The sequence below is a fragment of the Musa acuminata genome, chromosome BXJ1-10 (assembly GCF_036884655.1).
Source record: "Musa acuminata AAA Group cultivar baxijiao chromosome BXJ1-10, Cavendish_Baxijiao_AAA, whole genome shotgun sequence".
Taxonomy (NCBI): Eukaryota; Viridiplantae; Streptophyta; class Magnoliopsida; order Zingiberales; family Musaceae; genus Musa; species Musa acuminata.
In genome coordinates, this window is record NC_088336.1 from 16,945,588 (window position 1) to 16,971,478 (window position 25,891).

At 42.2% G+C, this 25,891-nt stretch overlaps 3 protein-coding genes and 1 pseudogene across 3 annotated transcripts; 1 reads left to right on the forward strand and 3 right to left on the reverse strand.

Annotated features, from left to right (window-relative positions):
- The first annotated feature begins 396 nt into the window (after nucleotides 1-396).
- On the forward strand, nucleotides 397-1,500 carry LOC104000016 (fatty acid desaturase 4, chloroplastic-like). The gene has a single exon (XM_009421942.3). It carries the CDS (start codon nucleotides 433-435, stop codon nucleotides 1,306-1,308), a length of 876 nt encoding a protein of 291 aa, XP_009420217.2. The 5' UTR covers nucleotides 397-432; the 3' UTR covers nucleotides 1,309-1,500.
- An 832-nt stretch (nucleotides 1,501-2,332) lies between these two features.
- On the reverse strand, nucleotides 2,333-15,337 carry LOC135595118 (FHA domain-containing protein DDL-like; annotated as a pseudogene).
- Nucleotides 15,338-15,640: 303 nt separating this feature from the next.
- LOC104000058 (homeobox-leucine zipper protein ROC2-like) lies at nucleotides 15,641-19,968 on the reverse strand. The gene is made up of 11 exons (XM_009421995.3): nucleotides 19,484-19,968; nucleotides 18,737-18,957; nucleotides 18,375-18,492; nucleotides 18,044-18,232; nucleotides 17,569-17,955; nucleotides 17,378-17,479; nucleotides 17,086-17,286; nucleotides 16,829-17,003; nucleotides 16,467-16,738; nucleotides 16,303-16,398; nucleotides 15,641-16,224 (listed from the first exon to the last, which is right to left on the reverse strand). Exons 1-11 carry the CDS (start codon nucleotides 19,568-19,570, stop codon nucleotides 15,883-15,885), a joined length of 2,190 nt encoding a protein of 729 aa, XP_009420270.2. The 5' UTR covers nucleotides 19,571-19,968; the 3' UTR covers nucleotides 15,641-15,882.
- A 3,724-nt stretch (nucleotides 19,969-23,692) lies between these two features.
- On the reverse strand, nucleotides 23,693-25,657 carry LOC104000014 (ABC transporter I family member 1). The gene is made up of 2 exons (XM_009421940.3): nucleotides 25,460-25,657; nucleotides 23,693-24,585 (listed from the first exon to the last, which is right to left on the reverse strand). Exon 2 carries the CDS (start codon nucleotides 24,535-24,537, stop codon nucleotides 23,857-23,859), a length of 681 nt encoding a protein of 226 aa, XP_009420215.2. The 5' UTR covers nucleotides 24,538-24,585; nucleotides 25,460-25,657; the 3' UTR covers nucleotides 23,693-23,856.
- Between the last annotated feature and the right edge of the window lie 234 nt (nucleotides 25,658-25,891).

Consider the following 25,891-nt stretch of genomic DNA (forward strand, 5'->3'; position numbering starts at 1 on the left):
ATACAAATTTGGAGTTGGGAATTGAGATGGCATATTTTTGTGCTCTCTCTATTTTTCTGGTGTTTGAGGACGAGAAAGCTAAATGTTGGTTCCGACCAGTATTCTACAGCAGCTGAACTTGGCCACTCCTAAGCCACAACTGCTGACCTTCCATAACCTTCCCGCGTACAACATTGACGCTGTCCACAGACTATTACACATCAGTATGCTTCTTCTGTGGTTCTCACCGAAGCAATTCGGCTGCCGCCACCACCTCTCCCTCTCGTCTCTCAAACTCCAATACGCTGCTCGACGCCCTCCACGCACACACGTGCTCCCTTCCACCACCACAAGCCACCCCTTCTGCTCCTCACCACCACCTCCTTTCTTCCTCCATCTCTATTTATTAGTCACCTCCCTCTCCTCCCTTTCCTTAGCTCTTCCACCCGCCAAATGTACACCCTAACCCCCTACTCGCGCCTCTCCAGGGTCCCCCGCCACCACCACCGCCCATGTCGCGCCACCATCTCCACACACCCCTCCGCCGTCGCCGTCCCGCCCCGCCTTGACGACGTTACCCGCATGAGTCCGACCAATGTTGCAATCCACGACCCCTCTTCCCTCCGCTCCACGTGGTCGCACCGCGCGTGGGTCGCCACCGGCTTTGCCTCCGTGCTCAGCTCCTTGGCCAAGTCTGTCGCCGCCGCAGCCGACTCCGGCTCCGTCGTCGAACCTCTCCTCGCCGCGTACGTCGGTTACATCCTCGCCGACCTCGGCACCGGCATCTACCACTGGGCCATCGACAACTACGGCGGTCCGTCGACGCCGGTGTTTGGCTCCCAGATCGAGGCCTTCCAGGGGCACCACCGCTGGCCGTGGACCATAACCCGTCGGCAGTTCGCGAACAACCTGCACGCCCTCGCCCGATCCGTGGCCCTCGCCGTGCTGCCCATCGAGGCCCTCCTCTACGCCGGCGGCGGCGACGCGGCGTCGCACGCGTTCGTGGGGACGTGCGCCGGCTGCGTAATGCTGAGCCAGCAGTTCCACGCGTGGGCGCACGAGAAGAGAAGCCGGCTGCCGGCGGCGGTGGCGGCCCTGCAGGAGGCCGGGGTGCTGGTGTCGCGGCCCTCGCATGCGGCGCACCACCGGGAGCCGTACAACACCAACTACTGCATCGTGAGCGGGGTGTGGAACGCGGCGCTGGACCGGTGGAAGGTGTTCGAGGCGGCGGAGATGTTAATATTCTTTAGGTTCGGGGTGCGGCCGCGCTCGTGGAGCGAGACGCAGCCGGAGTGGCGAGAGGAGACCGAGGCGGCCACCAAGCCATGATCGACTCCGTGGAGCTCCGTAAAAGCTTATTCTTTTAAGGCCACATATATTTGCAGACTATGACTAAAGTTTGCATGCAGCGTAGGCTAAAAGAAAACAGAGAACATTTCTTCTGTGGGCCCATGATTGGGATTTGGGTTGGATTTGATTCGCTCGTTGGCATAATTTATGAGGACAATATTTCAAGGTGAATATAGCGCTAATATATAGATAGGTAGGCACTGGCTAATTACAAATTAGCTCAGACTAATTATAAATTAACTTTTGTAATTAATCTTGCATTCCAATTTCGATCTTTATATTTCAAAAGTTACATAATCTTTATATTTATAAAAATAAAACATTAAAATCTCACGATTAAAAAAATAAATTTATAAAATTAAAATTTTAAACTAATAAAATTAAATAATTTACTTTCCTAAATATATAAAATTTAATATAATTTTTAACATTTATTTTTGTAATTAAATAATTTCCACATATCATATGCTTGTATATGCAAATATATTAGACATTTCAATTCACCTCACATTAATTAAAAATAGCTTTAAAAAGAAAATTGATATCCACTCATTTTTATTTGACATTTGATATTAATATTCAAAGAAAATCAATATTCTTAAGAGGACTGATTTCGTGTAGACGTAATAATTTCTTCAAAGTATAACTCTCAAGAAAAAGATTAAAAAAGACTTATAACACGAAAAGAAATCCATTACTTAGAAATCACACTCCTATTTTATGATGCTCGCATAAAGCTCTAACTAAATTCAATTTTTCTTTGTCAAACAAAAGAGATGATGTTAAATAGGACATGAAACTTAGAAGAAATAAGAAGTTTGCGTACCTGGATGTCTATTTATTGGACGTATAATAAGCGGATGACCAACGAACACCACCACAAACGATTACCAACGCACAAATAACCCATTCTGGATCCTCGATCAACTATGCCCCCTCGGACAAAATGAGTTACTTGCGAATGAATCTTATTAGAACAGAATTCCTCCAAACATGATAAAAAGAAACAATAAATGTGAATTCGGCATCAGAGAAACTCCAGTATCGTCAAAATCATATACAAAAATAGCTCTTATCTGAACATAACAGTGCACTCTAAAGCATCAGAAATTTTGCTCACCAGAATGGCTAAGCCAGCAATAACAAAAACAAATGCAGCAATTTCAACGGACTGATTGTTGGATCAACAATCCTTTAGGATTGGCTTTTCAACCAGGGTTCTCATGTAATGATACAGATTCCTGTCTGCAAGCAAGTATATTGACGTATGTTAGATATGATGATGAGTTAGTTACACCATAATTGGGGGCAGCTTCTTCTCCCTCTCCTCATTTAAAAATTGGCAAGTCATGCTTTCATGCCGATTAGAATAAAATAACTTTGAAATACAAGTGCAACAACATGAGCACAGTTAGCGATCATTGTCGTGGCTTATGCTTTATAAAAACACGAGGTCATATTAACATTTAATAATTGGAGATCTAACATTGGTTTTACTACTGCAAAAGAGAAATGAACATGTTTATATCCTATCCAGAGGAAACAAAATTAAAATCATGTGAAACTAATAATCATACCTACCATTGCCAAACCTAATAGTATCCTTTTCAAGTTCATAATACCATGTTGTGGCTCAATATGATTATCCTGCACGTCTAGATACCAAGTTAAAAATGCAAACTGAGATAAATCAACTGATTATGAAGATTTGGAAAGTTTTATATTTTTAAACAAATGATAAAAATGGTAGTCAGAAAATCTTACATCTATAAATGTCCCATTTGTACTTCCAAGATCCATTAGATAAGGCCTGACGAGTTCATGGAAAAATATATATATATATATATAATGTCATTATAGCCATCAACTTATCAAAAAACCATGCAGCAAGAAGATAAACAATTAATTTGTTTTCTATATTACCTTACTTGTTTTGATGTTAAACCATCTGGTTGTTCCTTTTCAACAAGCCTGAAAAGAACTATATGGATTCAAAAGAAAATCTCATGGCATCATCAAATAATAGAAGCAAACAAAATTCTAACCTATACTGGATAACAGCATGTTGTTTGCTACAAGATGGATGATCTGTTGGGATGTCTGCAACCCCTCTTCTCTACCACAAAGGTAAAGATTCTGCCGGTGCACATATAGAGGCTCTGTTTATCTGAGAAGATAATTAGCAATTTATGTCGAATGGAATAGTTCTGGGAAAGTTCAAAAAGTAAATGATTCGAATAAACTAGAAGCCTTGACAATTCTAATAAACAGAAAAATGGGGAAAAGAAGATGCCAACGGGCATCTATCATGAAGACTGACCCACATGGTGCCACCAATCTTCGTATGGTCCAGCGACATCTATAAAGGGGACCTCATGCAATACATTTATTCTCCTGTTAAACTTCAGTTACTCTTAGTTTCTCTTGGATCATTGTGTATTTACTACTCAACACTTGTCGGAAATCAAGCACATTTAATATTTATACTAGACATTCTAGGAAAGAAGTTCGACCTGAATAACTTTGGATTAATGAACTAGGGTTCGGATTCAACTAAAATATTTGAGTTGCCACAATGCAACTTCAGTTACAATTCTGTTCTACTTTTCTGGGTTGGCAAAGAAGGAATAAATAAAGGAAAAGAGGAAAGAATTTTCTTGTAAATCATTTTAAAAGAAAGAAGACATTCATGAAGAATAAAGATTATTTGACAAGACAGTTATTTAAATTTGGTGGGGAGTGGGTAATAAATAAACAAACAAAGTAAAGAGAGGAGGAGAAAAAGCCTGATTCACAAAAATATTAATTAAACAATAAAGAACAAATAATGCAATTCAAAGATCACCAATTCTGTCAAGGAGAAAGGCCTTGGATCATCCAGCTGGCCTACATTGCTGAGAAGTTGAATCACAAGTCTTCATTGTAAGTTGGCTTCAAGATGATTGGGTTTCAACAGGGTATAAATAATAGGCTTATCCAGGATAGGAAAGGAGAGGAAGGCAGAGTGATAGATCTTGACCTCGCTCCAAGACCTCCAACTGACATGGGAGGGAACCAAGGCCACACATCCATCACACACATTTTGTGGGATTCACTATTCGTTCCAAAGTTGATAATCCCATTAAAATTCCTAGTTTCTACGTAGGAATAATTAACAGGAAAGAAAATAAAATAATATTAAAGTGATTTAAACTTTCCCATTGAACCTAAGTTCATCACCAATACAAAGTAATTAGGGTCGACTTTTTTCTTTGTATATCTAGTATAAATATTAAATGTGATGTGATATCCATCAACTTTCCCTGCTTGAAAATTTTCGCCTCCTATGAATTAAGGCAGTATTGACTGTAGAGTTCAATTGAAATTCTTCTCATCTGATCCATGTGCAATTTCACTTCCAAGGCCTTTCCATTCGATAAGAAATCTCCGATATCCTCCATTGTGAGTGGAGACTTGGTGCTCGCCCAAGATATCCTCTATTTTACAATTTACCTTGACATCACATGTTAAAAAATACAACCATTAAATACTTTATGTAGTTAGTAGTTGTCTTAGGGTTAATAATTATTCCTTACAATTTAAACTAAGATGATGTTCTTGCCTCCTCTCTCTCTGTTTTGACATTTTTCTTATTTATTATCCACTCCCTACCCAATTCTTTATTCACATTAAACATCCTCTAGGTTGTCCTACATCAGCACTCCTCAGCACAAACTTCAACTTTAATTAGCAAGGAGGATTCAGGACTTGACTTTAAGTGGCAAGGAGGATCTGACCGAATGTTTTCTTTTATTGTTTTACATGGACCTCAAGGCTCCGTGCTAGTAATCTGAGCAACTCATTTCCAATATGATAATCGCATGCAAAAGGATGAGAGTCAAGTCAAATCCAACTTCCTAAAGAGCAGCATCACTATCATATTATGCAAGACCAGCTAAAGTGGATATTTAAAAAGTCAGACCAGCTAGGGTCAACTAATTTAGTGATTATGCAATACTTGTTTAAATAATTTTCCTAAATAAGGTTCCAATGTCTATCAGAGACAAAATCATTTTAAAAAAAATAAGCAAGCTGAAATAATAGAGGATAAAATATTGAATGCTGGAAAAATACAAGGATAAGAAGAGGAGAAAAGTAAAAACCTATATATGAAACAAGGTAGGTTTTGTAAATTCAAAGTAACCTTTCTCTAGGTTTTTATTAATAATATTAGTCAATCATTGCTTCAGACGTTCTCTAGGTTTTTATTAATGATATTAGTCAATCATTGCTTCAGATGCTAATTTGATAAAACTCCACATAACTAAGAAAGAGATGCATAATCATGAAAAATCCTATCAATATGAGCATTAGTTTAATTAGTTGAGGTATATAAACTAAATCACCATTGAGTGCTTCCCCAGCCTTGAAAACATATAATTGCCATTTATATCTAGCTCTTGAGCATTTGCCAGCTCATTAAATAATAAAGTCACACCTAAATTCAGACAAATAAGTATTATCATATAAGACCTAAATTCACACACACACATACATATAAATATGTATATATATATACATAAATATATATAGATGTATGTATACATATGCATACATGTATGTATACATATACATACATACATATATATATATATATATATATATATATATATATATATATATATATGTATATGTATATGAATATGTATGTATATATATATGTATATGTATGTATATATATACATGGTATTCAGTACCGAATGGTACCACCCAGTACGGATGGTACGTACCGGTCCGACAGCATACCGATACACGGACCATCCGGTACCGAACGGAACGTGCTACAGTGCTACAATATTATACTATAGCAATGCTACAGTGTTACAGTGCTATACTGTAGCAGTGCTTCAGTAAGGAAAAAATATATATAAAACTATTCGGTACACCTTGATGTACTGTTCGGTATGCTGTGATGTACCGCTCGATATGCCGGTACCGTACCGTACCGAGCTAACCTCGAAACACCGGTATGGTACGGTATTACATACATTGTATATATATATATATATATAGACATACATATATATATATATAGACATACATATATATATACATAGCATTAGCATATAAGAACTTGTAAATATTTCAGAGGTGATAAGTGCAGGTAAAAGTTTTGTTTCATTTTTTAAATAAAGAATGAAATAAAGGTAGACACAGTTAATTTGCAAACCCAAACCATGAATTGAGATTTACAGTTTATGTGAGATATTTATTCAACAACCAGTTAATTACCTTGAACTCTATTAGTCTCCTCAGCAAGCTTCCCAGACAGCTCAAATGATGGCTTTTGCTACATAACAAAAAGAAATGATAATAAAATATATTCATTATCTATAGTACCAAAATACAAAGAGTTTCATCGTGGTGGCATGCATTGTAAGTAATGAATACGATTAATAAGCACTATGATACCAGCACAGTATACAAGAGATATCTGTGCTGAAAGAGGTACGGAGATAAGACTTCACCATCTTAGAGAAGGGTTTGCAATTTAGCCTAGGCCAGGTAATGAAAAACTACCTAGAACTAAAGCTCATTGACGGAGAAGATTTCACATAAGGGTGTCATCAGAAGACATGGAAAAGAGATCAACAGCGCCAACAACAGCCAAATAAGGTCGAAATGGATGAAAAATAAGATAGGTCACAAGATGTCAGCTATCTCCACCCAAATCAAAATATTATCAGTACAGCATATGCATTTTCATATTACAGAAAATTTTTCTTCATGTCATGATGAATCTTGCCTAACCTAAGGAGATTGAGCTTCAAATAAATAATGTCCTCTAGAATTCACCAAGGTACAGGTTAATCCAATCTACCGCAGCCTAATGCGTGTGCGCACACACACATATATGTATACATATGTATATATATATATACATATGAAGATGATAACCTTTTCTTTTGTTTCCAGGGCCTACTCGGCTGCCTTCATCTTTGCAAGGGAATCATTTTCAGCACCCCTGCATGAAAACATTGTCCTTGGGTCAAGTGCCAAACCTATGGATGCTTTTGTGTAGTAAAAAGAAAATACGAGGTACCAAACAATGGCCAAGAAAAAAGAAATGCAACTGCATCAATAACAAACCAGCTATAAAGAGAACAGGACAAGGAAAGGTTTCATCAAATGAAATATTACCAAGCATATTCAGCTGATTTCGGCATCATCCCTGCCTAAAACAAAAGAATGAACCAGCTAAGAACATCAAGCACAAACATTGGAAGAAAAATTATGAACTGAACAAAAAAATGAAATAAAATAAATAACGTAGCATAACTTATGAATTAATTTTTTAATTATTTATAAAAATAACTAACATAAAATACAATATATAGCTAAAATAAGAACATTAGCAAAGGGAAAAGTAATCAAGATAATAAATCTTTACTTCAGTGCCACATGTACAGGACAAGAACCTGGATTTTGACACAAGTATGCTATATTTGTGTTATATGGTTGAAGCATCCTTGCAAATCTATTGTGTCCAATATGATATCAGGTCCACAGTGCAAGGACAATTGAAACTCAAGAGACTGAAAGTACAGTTTGCATGAAGTACAACCATGTTAGGATCAAGAGCGGCACTAGAGGAGGGGGGGGGGGGTGGGGGGGTGGTGAATTAATACAGCGAAAAAATCATTGGTTATTGAAACTTTTTCGTTCGTTGAAAGGTAATCTCGAAAAATGAGTTAAAGGCGTGTTTGCTCGTAAAGTAGTGAAAGGCACATAAGGAGAAAGTGAAACAGTTGCAAAGTAAGTAAATGACGATAATAGAAATGCAAACCAAAATTTAGAGTGGTTCGGTCGTTGTGATCTACATCCACTTCGGATTCCTCCTCCGTCGAGATCACCGACATCCACTAATGGCCTTTCTTCAATAAGCGAAGACCAACCAACTTTTACAGCTCTTTCTCCTTTTACCGGGTTTAGAAGATAACTCTTACAAGCCTCATTCCTCTTTCTTGGATGGTTACAAAGTTAAGAGAGGGAGGGGAGGACTCTTCTCACTTTTACAACACTTTAACACTACAGGAATTCAAGATTATGTTAACACTTTTCGTGCACTTTCATGCAAAAAAGGGTGGGGTATTTATAGGCCCCAATGGCTTCTGAATTGGAGTCAAAAAGTGTCACATCCCTGGATTTCGAGGTACTGACGGTACTAGCGCCATTATTGGGCGATACTACCGCCTGCAGACTGACACTAGGTGGTACCACCGCTTGACAGAGCTCGGAGATCGAGCATTGGCGGTACCACCGCCTGGCAGCATTAACTGTCGGTGGTACCACCGCCTAGTCTGGGCAGTACCACCGCCCAGAACACCTGGGAGGCCGAGTCCCAAGCTGTCACGGACAAACTTTGAAACAGGATGTTTGATGTAATGCTTATATCTGTCCGTGTCTGTTGGCATGTTCATGCCTTGTAAAACATGTAGAGGGGCAGCCGAAGGCTTATAAGTCTCATTTTAGTTGGGTTGGTGGCCTCTTTAGGCTTGTAAATAAAGGTTGTGTCATGTGGACACGTGCGAGAGCTTTTCGGTCTGTAATGGACTATTTTACCCTTTGTTGTGCCACTGTTCAGAGCTTGTAACGTCTGTTTGTAATTTGCATTGTCTATGAAGTGTTTTTCAGAGATGTTTGCTTGTGGATCCCAATTGAGGCGTTCTCTCCAGCCCGTTCTCTCTCTTGTAGGTCCTAAGGGACAATGGGAGACTTCGGGGAGGCTGACCTTTGCGGACGGACACGCAAGGGTGCCGCACGACTTAGGCAAAACCAGCTAAGTCCGTGTCATATGGTATCAGAGCGGGACAAGCACTCATAGAAACACTTAGCATGCAAACGTGGGGGACCTAGCGGGGCTGCGTCGAGGGCAGTCTGCACACGCGCGACCGTTTGGGGGAAAAATGGATATGGAGATGTAGGGAAAGGAGTCGTTCAGAGGAGCGGGCATCTGAGATTGGCATTCACAGGAATGGCCAACCCTTCGCGCAAGAGGCACCACGAGAACAGGCAAGCTTGGAAGAATTTGGAGCGCACAAAGGTTGGGATGGCTGAGTTTGAGCTACGGCTCAACGTTGACAACTATACTTGATGGTGCTCTAGGCAAGCGAGGCGCTTGGTAAGAATGAGACCATCCAAGGTGGAATGAGTTGCTCAACGACCAAAAGAGTTATGCAAAGCTCACAGAGGTGAGGGGAATTGCTAACTCGAAGAATTTGGTACTCATGCATGGGCTTGTATGCGGACGACGGAATGTTCGTGGCCATCCCAAGGCGGCCGAGACTCGGCGCCATGGAGCATTGAAACTTTCTCTTCGGCATGTGAAGGATACGTCCGTAGGAGGCTGAAGTGTGCAACGAGTTCAGCATGTTGCTAGGCCTTGAGGGGTGCAGTGGGGGCTGTATTGACGGGGAGTCGCAATCTAGCAAGTGCGTTTGCAGGAGGCAGAACAATGCACAGTTGGTTCAGCAGATCGGAGTAGTCCAAGGGGATGGTGGTCTCCGAAACGAAGAGAGATGTTGCTCCAACGGGATAGTTATCCAGGAGGGATAAGTCTCGGCACTCCAGAGGGAGAATCATGTGAGACGGACTTCACATGTTGAGGAGGAGTACCTCACAAACAACAACTCCACGAAGCTCAATGGACCGAGCAAGCAGCGAGGAGTTGCCGCATGATCTCGCTCGAGAGAATGCATTGGTGGATGCATTGCGAGATCAAGTGGGGGAGCGACCTGGAGCAACACAAATGAAGGCACACTTGAGTCGATATGAGATCGGACTCAAGGGAGGGCTGACCCGTGGAATGGTGGGCATGAGGGCCACCATCGACTCAATGCAAAAACGAGGAGCGAGCAACTTGGGTGTAACTTGGTGAAGTACCCAAGCCGCATGAAGGGAGCCAGCAGAGAAGTTGGAACATGGAGCAGAGGCACAGTGCTTTTCTTAGACAGAGGTCAAGGACATGAGCTCTTGCAGAGGCAAGAGCAGGATCATGTTGTTCCATGGGTCCTTCATTCTGACGGAGTGGACTCATCTTGCATGGTGCCAAAGACGAAGGGAGCTTCGGGGCACATGCACCTTATCTCGGAGAAGCATTTGATGGAGGAACTAAGGCGACTCAATTTGCGGAGGCGAAGTTGGGTTCAGAAGGCCTTAGCACGGGGCAAGAGGACGCAGAGGCGGGTACTCTTGAAGAATATGCCACAGTGTTGCCATTCGAGTTGCTATGAAGGAAGCGGTTCGCAGCGGAGATTGTGCTGGTAGGGGCAGAGGCCCAGGATCCAGACAATGGTGCACAAATTACAGTGAAGTCGGTGGACTTCGGGAGCTACTAGGCGACGGACTGTCCTAGAGCGGTGCTTCATCTAGGTGTGACCCAAGAGTGGGTGGATGAAGGTCGATTGCCAAATGAGCGAACAAAATCGAAGGTGGAGGAGACCCTGCGATGTATTGGCAGAGGCCACACATGGAGGGTTCACAATTCGAGTTTATTCCCCAAGGATCAGAATGCAATGGAGATGTCACCAGGAGGCGACATGGTGCAGCGGATCGTGGTGGAACAGTTCGTGGCAATGCGATACACACGACTGTGTCCCGTGAGGGATGAGATCATATGGAGGTATGATCGGGAGCTACTGGGAGCTCTGCTTTGGTGAACAACACGACGGCAAGAAGGGCTATGGATTCAAGGAGTGAAGGCCATGGTACCGCAGAGGCGGGTCTTCCGGGCGTGCACCGAATTTTACATCGGATGAAAACCTTGGTCATCAGCAAATGGGGGCTGGGTTCCACCAAGGGAAAAGTTCGAATGCAAGTACCAGTGAGTCCCATGGGAGGGACTTGATCATGCAGAGGTACGATCGAAGCAGCTGGAGAGTTGGACTGCTCCAGAGCTCATATTCGCTTAAGGGAGCCCGACAAGTCAGAGGACAAGGTCGAGTAAGCGAACGTTGCTACCAAGGAAGCTAAGGAGAACAGAATTGGTGCAAACCCTACAACGCGATGGCAGAGGCCATGCATGGGAGTTGCAGTCTGTCTTTCCATCGACCAAACAGACTGCTTGGAGAACACAGAGGTGTTGAAGCAGGGGGTCGAAAGGGGCGAGGAAGCGACGACGAGTCCAGAGGGACTTAGCTACCCAAAATCAAGCATCAGTTAGAATGGAGGTGGACTTAGAGGAGTGCCACGGAGACATATCTACTGATCGTGAAGAAAAGGGATGCAGATGCGAGGCGACGGATAGTAGGGCCATGGGCATGGCAGCGCCATGGTACCGCAGAGGCGGGACTTCCGTCAAAGTCATTGATCCCTTGCTCTCACGGAGGGAGAGCGCTTGGTCGTGAAAGGGGCCGAGGAGGTGGAGCATGCAGAGGCAATCTCCAAGTACCGAGACAAGGCTGAAGGGCAGAGGCCAAGAAACTTCGTAAGACCGGTGTCAACAAGTTTCTAATCAAGATAGCCGTAAGTGAAGGACTTCGGGTCATGCAAGAGTGCATGACCAAGGAACGAAGCAGGCAGTACGCGGTGCTGTACCTTTGCTACTCAGTGGAGTAGGTGGCAGGGTTGATGGAGAAGACGGTACAATCCCAGAGGCGACCTCATCTATCAGAGAATTACTCCAAGTTGGGGTGAAAACTTCCTGCATTCCAGAAGTTCGATGGCATTGAGAAGGTGAATCACAGTAGCTAACTCAACGCAAGGAGTGCAAACACTTCAAGTACTTCAGAAGTGTGAGCAAAGAGCAGGCGAAGGCCAGTAACCAGCTCGATGCATGAAGTACAACCTCGAGGAGGCGGGCGAAGTCAAGTAACCTTTGCCTTCTCAACTCTTAAGAGAATGGGCGAAACCGAGTACCCTAGTTTCTCTTATCTATCCAGCAGAGGAGCTCTGCACAAGTTCAAAGACCCTTCGAAGATAATGGAAGACAATAGTTGTCAAATCCTCACCAACGGTGATCAGTGCTACTGAGAGTAGATTGTCCGCTTCATTTCCCAACGAAATGCCAATCGAAAGCGGAAGTGATGCGAACCTACTTGGATGTGATGACTAACTGAAAGAAGAGTCAATGAGCAGATTTTGTGGAGGAAGGACCCAAAACTTCAGAAGTTTGCGAGGCGATGCTCGTTAAAGCTCCAACAAGCATCCACCCAGTTCAAGCAGCATGTGGAAATTCTGAGAAACTGGCGCAGTAAGGATGGTCTTTTCCTTCATTTGGTGGATCCGCAGGAATCAACGAGGATCAACACAACTCAGCCAACCCCACACCAGAGTCAGAGTCATTGGCGAGTTGAAGCAGCATGGCGGATCAAAGGTTCGACTACTCAAAAACAGCAGCGGAGAGCAGTTGGGAGCCAGGAGGCGCATTGCAGCTGGAGCGGAAGATTGAAGACTCAGCAAAGGCGAAGAGTTGCAGTGTTCACAAAGGCTTCGACGAGGACGTCGAAGGGATAAGTGGGGGAGAATGTCACGGACAAACTTTGAAACAGGATGTTTGATGTAATGCTTATATCTGTCCGTGTCTGTTGGCATGTTCATGCCTTGTAAATCATGTAGAGGGGCAGCCGAAGGCTTATAAGTCTCATTTTAGTTGGGTTGGTGGCCTCTTTAGGCTTGTAAATAAAGGTTGTGTCATGTGGACACGTGCGAGAGCTTTTCGGTCTGTAATGGACCATTTTACCCTTTGTTGTGCCATTGTTCAGAGCTTGTAACGTCTGTTTGTAATTTGCATTGTCTATGAAGTGTTTTTCAGAGATGTTTGCTTGTGGATCCCTCTCCAGCCCGTTCTCTCCAGCCCGTTCTCTCTCTTGTTGGTCCTAAGGGACAATGGGAGACTTCGGGGAGGCTGACCTTTGCGGACGGACACGCAAGGGTGCCGCACGACTTAGGCAAAACCAGCTAAGTCCGTGTCAAAGCGGTGCCACCACCGGCCCTGATTTCAGGTGATGAATGTGATGTTCAATCCGACCCAATTCAGCCCTGTTTAGGGCCCAGTTGGTCCCTAACTAAGTTAGTGGGATCACCTCCTAATCCTAACTCAATTTACGATCTAACTACGATAATTAAGACATTTAACAAAACATTTTAGTTCCGAAACGTCAATTGTTCTTCCGGCGAACTTCCGGCGATCTCTCGGCAATGTTCCGACAAGCTCCTGGACTTCACGACAATCTACTTGGCAAGTTCCGACGAGCTTCTTTGGCGTTCCGAAACTAAAATATTTTGTTAAATGTATTAATTATCGTAGTTAGACCTGCACACTTTTCTCAACATATAGATTAGATCAAACAATTTATCAATCGATTTCATTATCAAAATCCGAGATTCAACAAACCATTCCCTACAAATTATGCTTTATCAAAAGGATAAACAATTAGGATGCAACCTGACTATGTTGCTTCAACCAAAAGGCCTTTAAGTAGGACTTATCTTAAGAGGAAAGGCAGGTTTTACTATCTAGAACTAATAAAAGCATACAACTAGTATCTATTGCATAAAACAAGCATTTGAACTTAGATGCACCGCATTAGGTCTATGCACTTCTATATAATAGATCACGCATGGTCTTATACATCATTAAACACTACGATCATCTTAGTTATAAATATTCAATTGTCCATTCTTCATATCAACTTTGTTTTAGCATGCAAAAGTATGTGGTGAACATTCAAAAAAGTTCATGACTAGTGCATATAATGACTTAATAGGGTAAAAACATAGCTGACAGCTAAAAGAAATAAAGAACAAGGAGCAGATATCACCAGCCACGTCACCCCGTGCCCAACCTTCGAAGCCCTAGTAAGGGGCTGGGAACTATATCTGCTCCTAAGGATTCATCCTTTTGGGGAATTTGAATGATCCCGCCTTGATGATTTTAATGAAACACCATCATTCTTCTCTCTTAATGATTTCCTATCCCTTGAAAAATCTTTAACCTCCATATGTCTTTTGTGCCTCCCTTTATCATGATCTTCCCTGCCTAATTTTCCCCCATGCTCTCTATCTAGTGACCTCTCAGCTTGCGCTCGTTTTAAACGATTGGTTTGTGCTGATAGTGAGAGCGAAGCACTAGCCTTGAGCTGCCGCATGTGTTTAGCTGACCTAGCTCGATCGGACACATTTGCTTTCACTGGAGACTGAGCTCAATTAATTCTAGTCAGTGACCTAGTTCTGGGTGAGCTCTTCTGAGGAGCAGGCGATCTTTCTCTTCGAAAGGAGGTCCTCCTGAGAGGGGAATGACGATCACTAATAGGAGAACTGGACCTATCAGATGAGACCCGTCGTTTGCATTTCCTGCATTCCACAGCAGGCGCCATCTTTGCAACAGAGTGGCCGTAGATCCTACATTCAACATAAAAAAGGACAAAGAAAAGAAAGTCGAGCTCGAGCTCCTTTTAGCCCATAAATTACTCTTAAGATCGTCCGAATAAACACTGCAGTCAAAATAACAAGCAAAATCGCACCTTGGTTGATAACATGAAACAAAATAATGGGACTCAAAAAGCACAAACTTTTAGAAATTGGTAATTTCTATAAAAACCAATGCAAAACCCTAACTTCAAACCATCATCCGAAAGGGCAAAAAGGAAACTCCATAAGCCATGTTAAAAAGCCCTAGTTTTGAAGCAGCCAACGTACTTATGCTCCTGCCATCACGATCCTACTCGCGTAGCAGTTGGATAAAACCAAGAACGAGAACAAAGTCTATGACAATCCTAAATGCGAGGATATCCATGCGTGAGAAAGGGCAAAAATTGCCAATGGAGAAGGAAAGCCGCACTGAGAAAAAGGCAGGAGCGGGAATGCATGAAACCTTAGACGACGACGACGAAGAGTTCGGCTCCGATGACGGACGCCATGTGAACTTTGCGCACGAAGTTCCCGCAACCGAGTAAAACGGGTCCCATACCTGCCATGAAATGGATCCGTTTCGGCCACTCCCGGCTTCTCCACGCCCCTCCGCGATTGCCGCTTTCCTCGTGGGTTCTCAGTCCAAACACTAACCCTAAGCCCAGAAAACCCATTCAGAGAGCGCGAAGACGAGTGATTGCGGCCTTCCCATGGAGGCGATGGTTCGGCCCACGCGGGGGAAACCCACGGCCGCGGTGGGCCGCCACAGTATGCTTTGAGCATATGAACAACTTTGACTTTTTCAAGAACATGTCCACAGGACAGATTTATTTTCTTACTGAAATTTTGAGACCATCACAACCTCTCTCTACGACTAAAACTGCATTTAGGAGCATCTCATGAGAAAAAATAACTAAACAGATCAAGGAAAACAAAATCAAACCCTTCATCATCTCAAGGGCTCAAGACAAAATTACCAATAATTCTAAGCTACTCAGTACCAAGTCATGACATGATTCTTTTCTTGAGATAGCATAATATAAACCCTAAGGCCTCTGTAGCTACATGGAAACTCTGTTCAACAAGACCACCCACAGATGTGGAGCCACCAATTATGAATTGGAAGCAGGCAAAACCATTCTCTCTTACCCAAATGATTCAGACTCATGCAACGTTTTCGCCAACCAATGCAGCCTTGATTCGTTCAACGGTGCACGCAATGAGGCTGTTAACGGTGGCGACCGAGCCGAGCGAGATCTTCGCGGTCGGGACCGAGTCGACCAGTATCTCGAATGCAACAGTGACGAGGCTACCTTGCGCTGCAGAAGCGCCATCTGGTAAGATGGCAAAGCCGGAGGGCAAGAGAGCAACGTAGTCGGGATCGCCACCATTAAGCACCACGTTCATGGCGACCACGTCCACCGGCGCGTAGATCACGTAGGAGACGACCGGATCCGTGCAGCTCTCTTGCAGTATCAGCATGTTGCTCTGGCTTGACTTCACACTCTAATAGATCAGCATCAGTTAGTCCAGTGCAAGAAACTGGGACTATCAATGTACTCCACAAACGGTTTATAAGCTTACATTGACTCGGAGAAGAGAGACGCAGTTGCCGTGGTCTCGGCCATTGGCGATGTGAGCCATTTCTTGAACGCCACCACCATTTGAAAGGATATCCCACTGTCGATGCACCAAAACTGAGAGGTAAGAAATCGACTTAGATTGTGAAGTGATAAGATTGTGTTTACCTCGTTGCGAGATCGTTCGTCGCGGAGGAAATCGAAGACCCTCTTCGGCGGGACAGGAAGCCAGAAGGATTTAGCAGCGTTGAGGACGATGCCGGGAGGCCTGCCAGGATCGCCAACGCTCTTTCTGGTCATCACCCTCACGTCCTCTGCACCATTACCAGATACCGTAGTCCATTGATGAGCGGTGGAGGCACTTACACCACCACAAAAACTCGTCACCATCCTCTCAGCCAACCTCAACATGCATTTCCTCCCTTCCGCTGTAGTTATGACTGCGACACCACAGAAACATCTCCACTTATTTGCATTCCGCTATATTAGCTGTAGCATGAAGGTGAATAGAAACAAGAAAAGCTCATTACCAGTGATATCCCCAGAGGGAACGTTGCTTGCCATTAGACTTGCGAGGCGCTCGCATTGGCGATCCAAGGAACCAATCCACCTCGTTGCACCAAATGCCAGGCCCGAGTTAACCAAGGGCTTATATATGTCATGAACGGATCCATCGTCAACCTCAGCATGCTCAACCCAAGTAACCTGCACGACGGGGAATGAATCATACATGTGATAAGAATCAGAAGCAGCATCTCATTGTTTTGTGGTTTACAGGTTCTTTTACCTTCGAGTATCCATTAGGCATCTCTTGAATCAGGCAGCCAGATGGCCTTCTTCGACACCTTGCAACCAGAGGAGGGCGTAAGGTGTCCAAGGAAACATCAACCACCGCCCAACTTCCGTCAGCTTGGTGTTTGCAGTACCGGACGAACAAGATCTCCCGGGTTGGAACAAGAGGAGATGGTACTTGGAATTCCGCTGTCATCTGAGAATTCAAGATCAGAAGCTTCATCCTTGTTCACTTGGAACAACTGCAAAGTGTGAGAAGATACAGTATATGAAGCTACTATATATACCAGCTGTAGAGCTCCATCGTAATTTCCTGCTACTCCAGTGGATAGCACCTCGAGCGTGATAGCTTTCGATACAATGCCGGAGAACACATTCGACCACTGATTCTGTTCATCGTCAAGGTGAAATGGACAAATAAGTAAAGCAACTTGAATCAATTTCATCACAAGCTTTCCTAAAACTGTAACTCTCTTACCACATCCATAAGCATCTCAACCAGGTTGACACGATTCATGATGACCGCCGCGGTCTGACGCGTCGCCTCCGACTTCATTCCCAAGGGTTTTGGCCCAATTCCTCTAGGGAAGTTCCTCACGTACTCGTCTTCGCTCAGTATCTCGAATGAGTCACCATGTTTCATCGTCCATAGAGGCTCACTGAGCCGCGCCATCCTTGTTAACTCCTCCATGGCAACCACTGCGAGCTCGATAACGACGGGTTTCTCGATCTCCCTGTGGCCGAACATGCTCCCGAGTAAGTCTCCTGCCCCAAGCATGTCGCTCTCAGCCATCGGAGAGAATAACTGGTGAGGAACTACGGGCTTGCCGACGTACTTGGCAGCTATGGCAGATAATCTACCAATCTAGCAGGCATTTCAACGGCATTTTTAGACGTTCGATGAAGTACCCGAGCATTCGAAGGTCATGTAAAGATCAAGAACAGATACAAACCTCCTCGCGCAGACGAGAATTATCGATCCTGAGTTGGTGCTCATCGAAGGACATCTCTCCTAGAGACGAAGGGCCACCACAATTGGGACATGACGCATTGCTTAGTGCCTCCTTGTACCTCAAGTTCTCGGCCCGGAGCTTCTCGTTCTCAGCCCGCAGCCGCGAGTTCTCGTGCCTCTCTTGATGATTCTACGTCACGAACCAAATAGGAAAGAGAGAGAGAGAGAGAGATCGACTACTGAGCATTACTGATAACCAGACTAACACAGCGGTGGCAAAAAGTGTTCTGGTCATTTGCATGAATTCGATTCAAGGAGGTTTAGGGTTAAACCTTGGTTTGGGTGCGCTTGTTTTGGAACCAGAACTTGACTTGGAGAGGCTCCAGCCCAAGCTCGCGACTCAGCTCCTTTCTCTGCTTGTCATCCGGGTGAGGACACTCCTTGAAGAAACTGAGAGGAAACAAAGGCATGTTCTTTTTCTTCCCCAAACAGAAAGCATTTCCAAAAGTTGTAAGAGGTAATATTTAATGAGATTAAAAGAGAAATAAAAACATTGTGGAAAATAGAATTAAATGTTCTCTTCTCCTATTCCTTTTATCTTGAGAAAGAGAGAGAGACTTGCATGCCCGCTTAGATCACTGGGAGAGTTTATGTAGAGAAATAAAGGAATGGAAGAACAGGCACGAGTTATTACGCCTCCAATTCTTGTATTTGGTGCTGAGTGTGGCGGTGGTATTGCTTCTTGCGAGGCCGCTGGTTCCCATCCCGATCGTCTTCGGAGGCATTCTCAATGTTGTCGCCAAAAGATTTGGTCTCGAACTCGTCATCCCGAACCGTTGGCATCTCAATCTCAGCTACCGTTGTCTGCGGAATCTCCACAAGCTGATGCTGATGTTGGTATTGAAATGGGGGTTCCTGTTCATCCATCAAATTTGGCTACAAAAGTTAGAAACAGGCACTTGACGTAGAAGAAGAAGAAGAAGAAGAAGGGAAGTTGACCGGAAAGAAGAAAAAGGGATGACTACATGTCACTCCTACAGTTTTAGCCTCCCATTTGTTTCTCAAGAAAACACAAGAGAACTTTGGGTACTGAAAAAGGATGAAGAGAACCCTTCAAAAACTCCAAAATACGCAGGAAAAAAAAAGGTGTCATAGCATCTTCCTCAACAAGAGAACAAGACAACAGGTCGAGGGAGATGAAAGACCACCAAACGGACATTTCATCTCTTTGTTTCTCATATAGAGAGGAGGATTTGACATCGAATGGCTCCAAAAACCCTTAAATCTTTAACTCTACCAAACTCTACCTAGAGAACATGCACAAAAGAAACTGATCTCATTCTTTCTCTCAGTCAGTCCTGCAAAACCTAGTACTACCATGGAGATCACATATATGATCTAAAAGGCAATAGAAAGAACAAGAATGCTTAGACTCGCTCACCTGACCGAGAGATAGAGCCGCCGAGGATTGATACTCGGCACTTCTGTTCATCCCGATCATCGATGCCACATGCGTTGCAGGAATCATAATCCCTGCAGGGATAACCCCTCCCTCTGCACCAAACCCTAGGCTCACCTCTCTTTCTCTTTATTTATCTCTAGGCTGGGAGAACCCTAAAAGTTCTTAGAGAAGACCTTGTAACTGGATTACATATCGAGAAACAGCAGAGGTGAACAGGGAGATGCATAGCTTTTAATGCCAAATAATGTTGACAACCAAGACGTAGTCCTAGGACGAGCACTGCTTCTCACGCTTCCTTCTCTCTCTCTCTCTCTCTCCCTCTTAGAAGGCGAGAAGTGTGGGAGAAATTAAAGTAATAGTGGGTTTAATGCATGCATGTAAGACAATATGGTGGGTTCTGAGAAGAAAGCAGCACAAGAGAAGCTCTTAGAGACGGATGACAGAAAAGAGAAGGGGATGGAGAGGAGATGAGAGAAGAGGAGAGAGGTGGACTCCATAGGAGTTATTGCAGACTGTATTGATAGGGTGTAATTGCATTTATTGAGAAGGTTGTGTAATTGCTTCGGCTGCACCACAGAGACTGGATTCTATAAATGATTCTACAAGAGAGAAGGTGAAAGCTTTGATGTATGTGTGTATATATATATATATATATATATATATATCCTTTGTTAATCATCTAACAGGAAAAAGATAAACTCAAAAGAGAAAAGATGAAGCATTAAATGCTTCCTGAGCAGAACTGGTGTTTTATTACGAATTAAATGTGCTAGCTTTGAATCTTGTACGACTTCATAATGGAGAACTTATTTGAATGACATGGTAAATAATGACAAATGATCCTATTTCCACACAACACTTACGAGCTCTACAATTAATGCTAACAACTAAGAGCAAAGCTAGAGCTTCTCGAGTGTCTCCTCAAGGTAAGCTAGGCTTTTCATTACTGCAAGGTGGTGACAGTGAGAACCTGCAAGATTCCAAAGGCGGATGGTGGTGATCAAGAAGGGTAAATCGTCAAGTCTCCCAGCAAAGGAGACTTAATTATCTCCATTCCTGTTTACCATTTTCGTTTACATATGTGTATATATATTATGGAGCCCCCTCCAACTCCCAACATTTAAGGCCTCTGAGAGTGCATTTATGGAGAAGAGAGCAAAGAGAAAGCTCGAATCTATATAACGTATATACATACGCCTACCACCTTTTTTTGGTTGTAAAAGTCATATAAAAATGTATTCCTCAAGAAAAAGCATATATAACTTACGATGCAATGTATTATCTTTTTCTTTTTCATTTTTTGGCAAAAATTTATATATCGATATTCGTATATCATTTTTTTGTGTGTATTTACTCCTGTAAATTTTAGTGTATTTATATATATATATTCTTATAAAGCTAAAACACTTATAGATATTCCATTGTAGTTAATATGCTTCTATATTTAAAAAAATTAAAATATTTTTTTATTATATTTAAAATTAGATTTATCATTTGTGTAGCAATGCACTAATCAATTGGATGTCAATATTCTCTTAAAAAAATATATATAACATTTTTAGATTTTTAAAATTTTAATAATTAAAAATAATAATAATTTTAAAATATAGTGATAATCATGATTTGTTATAATTAATATGAGTATACTGGCAGTGATATATACGAAATATTTAAATATTTTTAAATACGTACATATAATATTAGAATTAAAAGGACAAATGTAGAAGCTTCCTGGGAGAGCACGTATCTTCTGGTCAGCCATGGGAAACAACTCACCTTGGCCGCTGGAAAATGTCTGTTCCTTGCATGTCTGTCTGATTTGGAGTTTTGTAGTTTTCGTAGTCAAGTACGAGGGAACAAAGTCAAAAGCAATGTCTCTTTTGCGTTCTTTTCCTCTCATCCCTCTCGTCTTTGACCATTATTTTGTCATCCAGTCTTTTCACATCAGGAAAAAAAAAAAAGAACAATCAAATATTTATTTAGCTTCTGTCAGCATGCAATATTAACTGACAATATATATATATTAGAGAGAGAGAGAGAGAGAGAAGTGAGATTAAATCTCGTAACTTCAATTAACTTGGACACCGCAAAGTGTGCTTTCAAATCCATCCAAAGTTCCCTTTCTTTTTTTTTTTGTTCAGAAAAAAGAGAAAACATATATTAAGGTAAAGAGTTTGAGTCAAATTAATCAACACTAACTAGCATGAGTTTTAAGTAATGGTTTTTTTTTATATATAGGATAATAAGTAGGGGTCAAATTAATTAACACTAAAACACATGAGATTTGACATGAGCTTTCAAAAAAATAATTATTCTGTTTGCAACATCTTGAGCTAACAAATAAAATCTCGACATCCAAATCTAAATGATTAATCTATTATTACATAATTAATAGATCTCATATTGGAGTTCACGCGAAAATATCTTATTCACCATTTAATATAACCAACAAACAATGAACCCACATCTTCTCAATTACATTATCTTGCCTATAATTTCGGTCCAATATGATGGAATAAAGCCACTGTAAATTCTAGGATTCCACTGAACCCATGCCTCAGGGTCTATTTGCAACACAATCCTAGTTAATGTCAACAGGTACAAGTGCTCAAGGACAAGCAACACTTCGCTACGGTGAGTTTAGTATATGATCAGAAGCAGGGTAAAGAAGACAACTCCCAAATGATGCTGATGTTTACCTCAACAAGGAAAGCCATCACCTGTTCTTTGAACGATCCTTCAGGGGTCAGCGAAGAGCCTGAAGCTTTCCATGAATGCACGCATGTATTAGTTCCAATCCCGCAGGTTTACCTTAACAGAGGAAAATGTCTCAAATATCCAACAAAAGCAATACATATTTTTAATGTATAAATGCTCTTACTCATATATTTGAGGTGGGCAATGCTAAAATATTATGTAAACACCAAACAAGGAAAAAAGACATTTGAGTTGAGTGAATACCTTTGTTCCATGACAGCTACCACAGGACAAGCATTTTAAGAGTATGATGCTTTAAATGTTAGCGACCATCTTTCAGTACCATGGATCCCAGCTTATCAGTCCAATACATATATAATTATTCAAACAAAACTAAAACCCTATGATCTCACATTATATCAAATTGCATCACAAGCTGATAGTCTGTGAAATTATGAATTTCATGTGCTCAAATCTTGCCAAAAAAAAAAACTATAGTTCCAAATATTTCTAAAACATTCTTTGGGAGACTAGTAATAGTATTAAGCAACTTTTGTTGACTTAAGAGTCCTTCCTTCCAACTCATGCCTCTGTCAACTCAAGACGGACCAAGCCTGAGCAAATCTCAAGTGAATAATTGATGTCAATCCAAATCTTGCATCAAATCTTATCCATAATAGACGTAGACATCTCCTTTGCTCACAAGAACAGTCATATAATTAAAAACCCAATCTGGATGCACCATAGTAGCATCCAACTAAATCACATTGGCAGTAAACGATTCGCAAAGGAAGATGCTACCAGTGCTATCTGCTTGATCAATGCCATGTTTAAGAGCAAGCTTACCAAGAAATTGGTCTAACCTGACACACTTGCACCTTCACTTGAAAGAAAAACCAGTAAGAAGAGGATGTCAGTGATATCTGCTTGATCAATGGCATGTTTAAGAGCAAGCTTACCAAGAAATTGGTCTAACCTGACACACTTGCGCCTTCACTTGAAAGAAAAACCAGTAAGAAGAGGATGTCAGTGAAAGTAAAGGCATGTGAAGGGAGTCAAGCAGGTGATGGTAATGTTCCAACTATTGAAATCAGCAGCATTTATGGTGAGTAAATACCTACTCCACTGTTGAGATAGGTAGATACCTGAAGTAACATTGCCCTCTCCTGTCCAACCTTGCATGTGGAGCAATGCTAGAACTCCCTTAGCTGTTCAAACGTGGCTCAGTCTGTCCAGTGCAAACAATTCCTGGAGTTTGTCAGACTTTACAGCTAATATCTTAATCCAATGATAGAAAACGATCTCAATTGTCATAGGAGACTAACATACTGTCAACCAAGTGCTTAAACAACCTCTATGAAAATATAGTGTTCCTAGCTAAGAGAGATTGAGAGAGAGGGAGAGAGAATAACAGTGAATTGAACACAACTGATCAATAAGAAAATAAACTTTGGAAAAAGTATGTATGTTATGTGTATGTCAAACCAAAGGTGGCATCTGAAACAATTGGAAAAAGAAAACATATATGTTATGCGTACATCAATGGGCTAGATCAACTAAAATTTTTCTTCTTTGGAAATCTTTCTGGAAGTACAAGAAATATGGAATCTGCAGTTCAGGAGACAAGTAGTTGAGGAATAGAACAGAGATCACATTTACACTGAATGGACCATATCAACCAAAGTTTTCCTCCTCGGGAACCTTGCTGGTAGCCTAAGGGACATTGCATCTTCAATCTCAATTGGCAGGTGTGTTGCCACAAATACAATTCCACCTTTCTTCCTGTGCTCCGCTATTATGTATTCCAACATCCGCACTCCTTCAGCATCTAAAGCAACTGATGGTTCATCAAGCAACCAGATTGGCCTGTCTATAGCCAGTAATCTCGCCAACTGTAGTCGTTTCCTCTGACCCATTGAAAGCATCCTCGCCTTCTCTTTTGCAAGCCTACCTAGCCCCATTAACTCAAGAGCATCCATGGATTTCCCACACTTGCCTTCCAGGACTTCAAACCATTGTACATTGTCCAATACAGTAAGTTTCTCCTTTATGGCATCTTTCATTGATAACCAGTTAAGTTGTAGCTTGTATTGTTGGAAGACTCCCGGAGATGTGATGTCATGCCCATTCCATAGGATCTCCCCAGCAGATGGACGTGAGAATCCAGCTAGCATACGAAGAAAGGTGGTCTTTCCAGAGCCATTAGCACCAGTCAAGACAAGAGAAGAGCCATCATGCACAGAGACATTTATATTGCGGAGGACAGTCTGACCATTACGCATGCAAGAAACATTATTCAGGAGAATTCGAGGAGGTGGCGGCTTGAGAAGGGGCATCTACTGCAACTAAAATTGTTTGCTGCAAACTAACCACAATTTACTACACTGCAACAAGAAACTACTTCATCAGGGATAGCATGAGAAATTACATCATAGTTGTCTCAAGAAACTCACTAGAAAACCAACACGGAAATCTCAGAAAAAATACAGATGAAGATTTCAATACTGCAGGTGCACAATGAATGACAGCTGAAAAATCACATTTCATGAGTCGAAGCTTCTTTAATTAGCTCAATGACAGTCAAAAGATGTATGATACTTGATTCTATCAAGATACTAGAACTCCACAAGTTAACTACGAAAAGCCAGTTAAGGTGTAGTAAATGCAATGCATTCGGAACAGAATACCAATGGATCAGTTGGTCCAATTGTAGGTTTAATGATGAAACAAAAAAATAGATATATACGCACATACGTAAAAGAGAACTATTTCTTTCATTTCTTTCTTAATGTTTTCCATTATTGCCATCATTTGGCCCTTTTTTTCTCCCTCCTTTTCTTCTTCTTCTACCCTCTCGATTTGCTATCATGGATGAATGACATTTGCTCAAGTACAAACAAACAACCAATTAGAGACGAGAATGAAATCAGAAGATTTCTTGAGAACCGAAGAACTAGATAGCCAGATATCTGGCATGGCTTACACGCTAGCAAAGATTTGCTCAGCATCAGCATGGTAGATAAAATGGAATCAGGGAATCCGCATGTCATCCTTGGACAAAGTAAAATATTTAATCTCCACAATTTCAGGTCCTTATGTCATCATATTGTGCACCAATCTAATTTTAATATACATGGGAATCCTAAAATAAGCTATCGCAAGAATAAAAGGCAAACCTTTAATTCCGCAGAAACACTAATAACCCCATCTCTGGGGGTTAAAAATTACAGTAAAGACCCGATCAAGAAGAATTGTCACCTCTAGCAGTAAGCATCCTATTGCGGAGCCGCTACAAACCCTGTTGCCCCACGGACAGCGACATAGGATCTCCAACCGTTGCTTCTGCCGTGGAGGGATCGCCGGCCACGAAGAGGGCTCGTCGCCGCTCGTCTCGCACCGTAGGTTTGCTCGAAGCTTGCAGCCGGTTGGTACCGCCGCTTCGAAGCTGTATAATCGAAGACACCGGACCAAACAACTAGGGCTTCAGTTTATATTTGGGTTAGGCCGTGGGCCGTAAGCAGTGACTTGGATCTGTCCGCATATACGCGGCTTATACGGATTTTACAGCCGCATATATGAAATGGATCCCATTATGCAGATATCCGCATATGAGCCTATATATATATATATTAATTTGCCTAATTTATATCCCGATAGTATAGATATGGTGTTTGAATCAATTGAAGGGAA

Bases quoted from the DNA above. Each gene is read 5' to 3' on its own strand.
- LOC104000014 (XM_009421940.3), bottom strand. From the start codon at position 24,537: ATGCCCCTTCTCAAGCCGCCACCTCCTCGAATTCTCCTGAATAATGTT.
- LOC104000058 (XM_009421995.3), bottom strand. From the start codon at position 19,570: ATGATTCCTGCAACGCATGTGGCATCGATGATCGGGATGAACAGAAGT. The intron at 18,233-18,374 runs GTTTAACCCTAA...TTCGTGACGTAG, and splicing joins ACAAGCGCACCCAAACCAAG to AATCATCAAGAGAGGCACGA. The intron at 16,399-16,466 runs GTAAACACAATC...GTGCATCGACAG, and splicing joins ACGAACGATCTCGCAACGAG to TGGGATATCCTTTCAAATGG.
- LOC104000016 (XM_009421942.3), top strand. From the start codon at position 433: ATGTACACCCTAACCCCCTACTCGCGCCTCTCCAGGGTCCCCCGCCAC.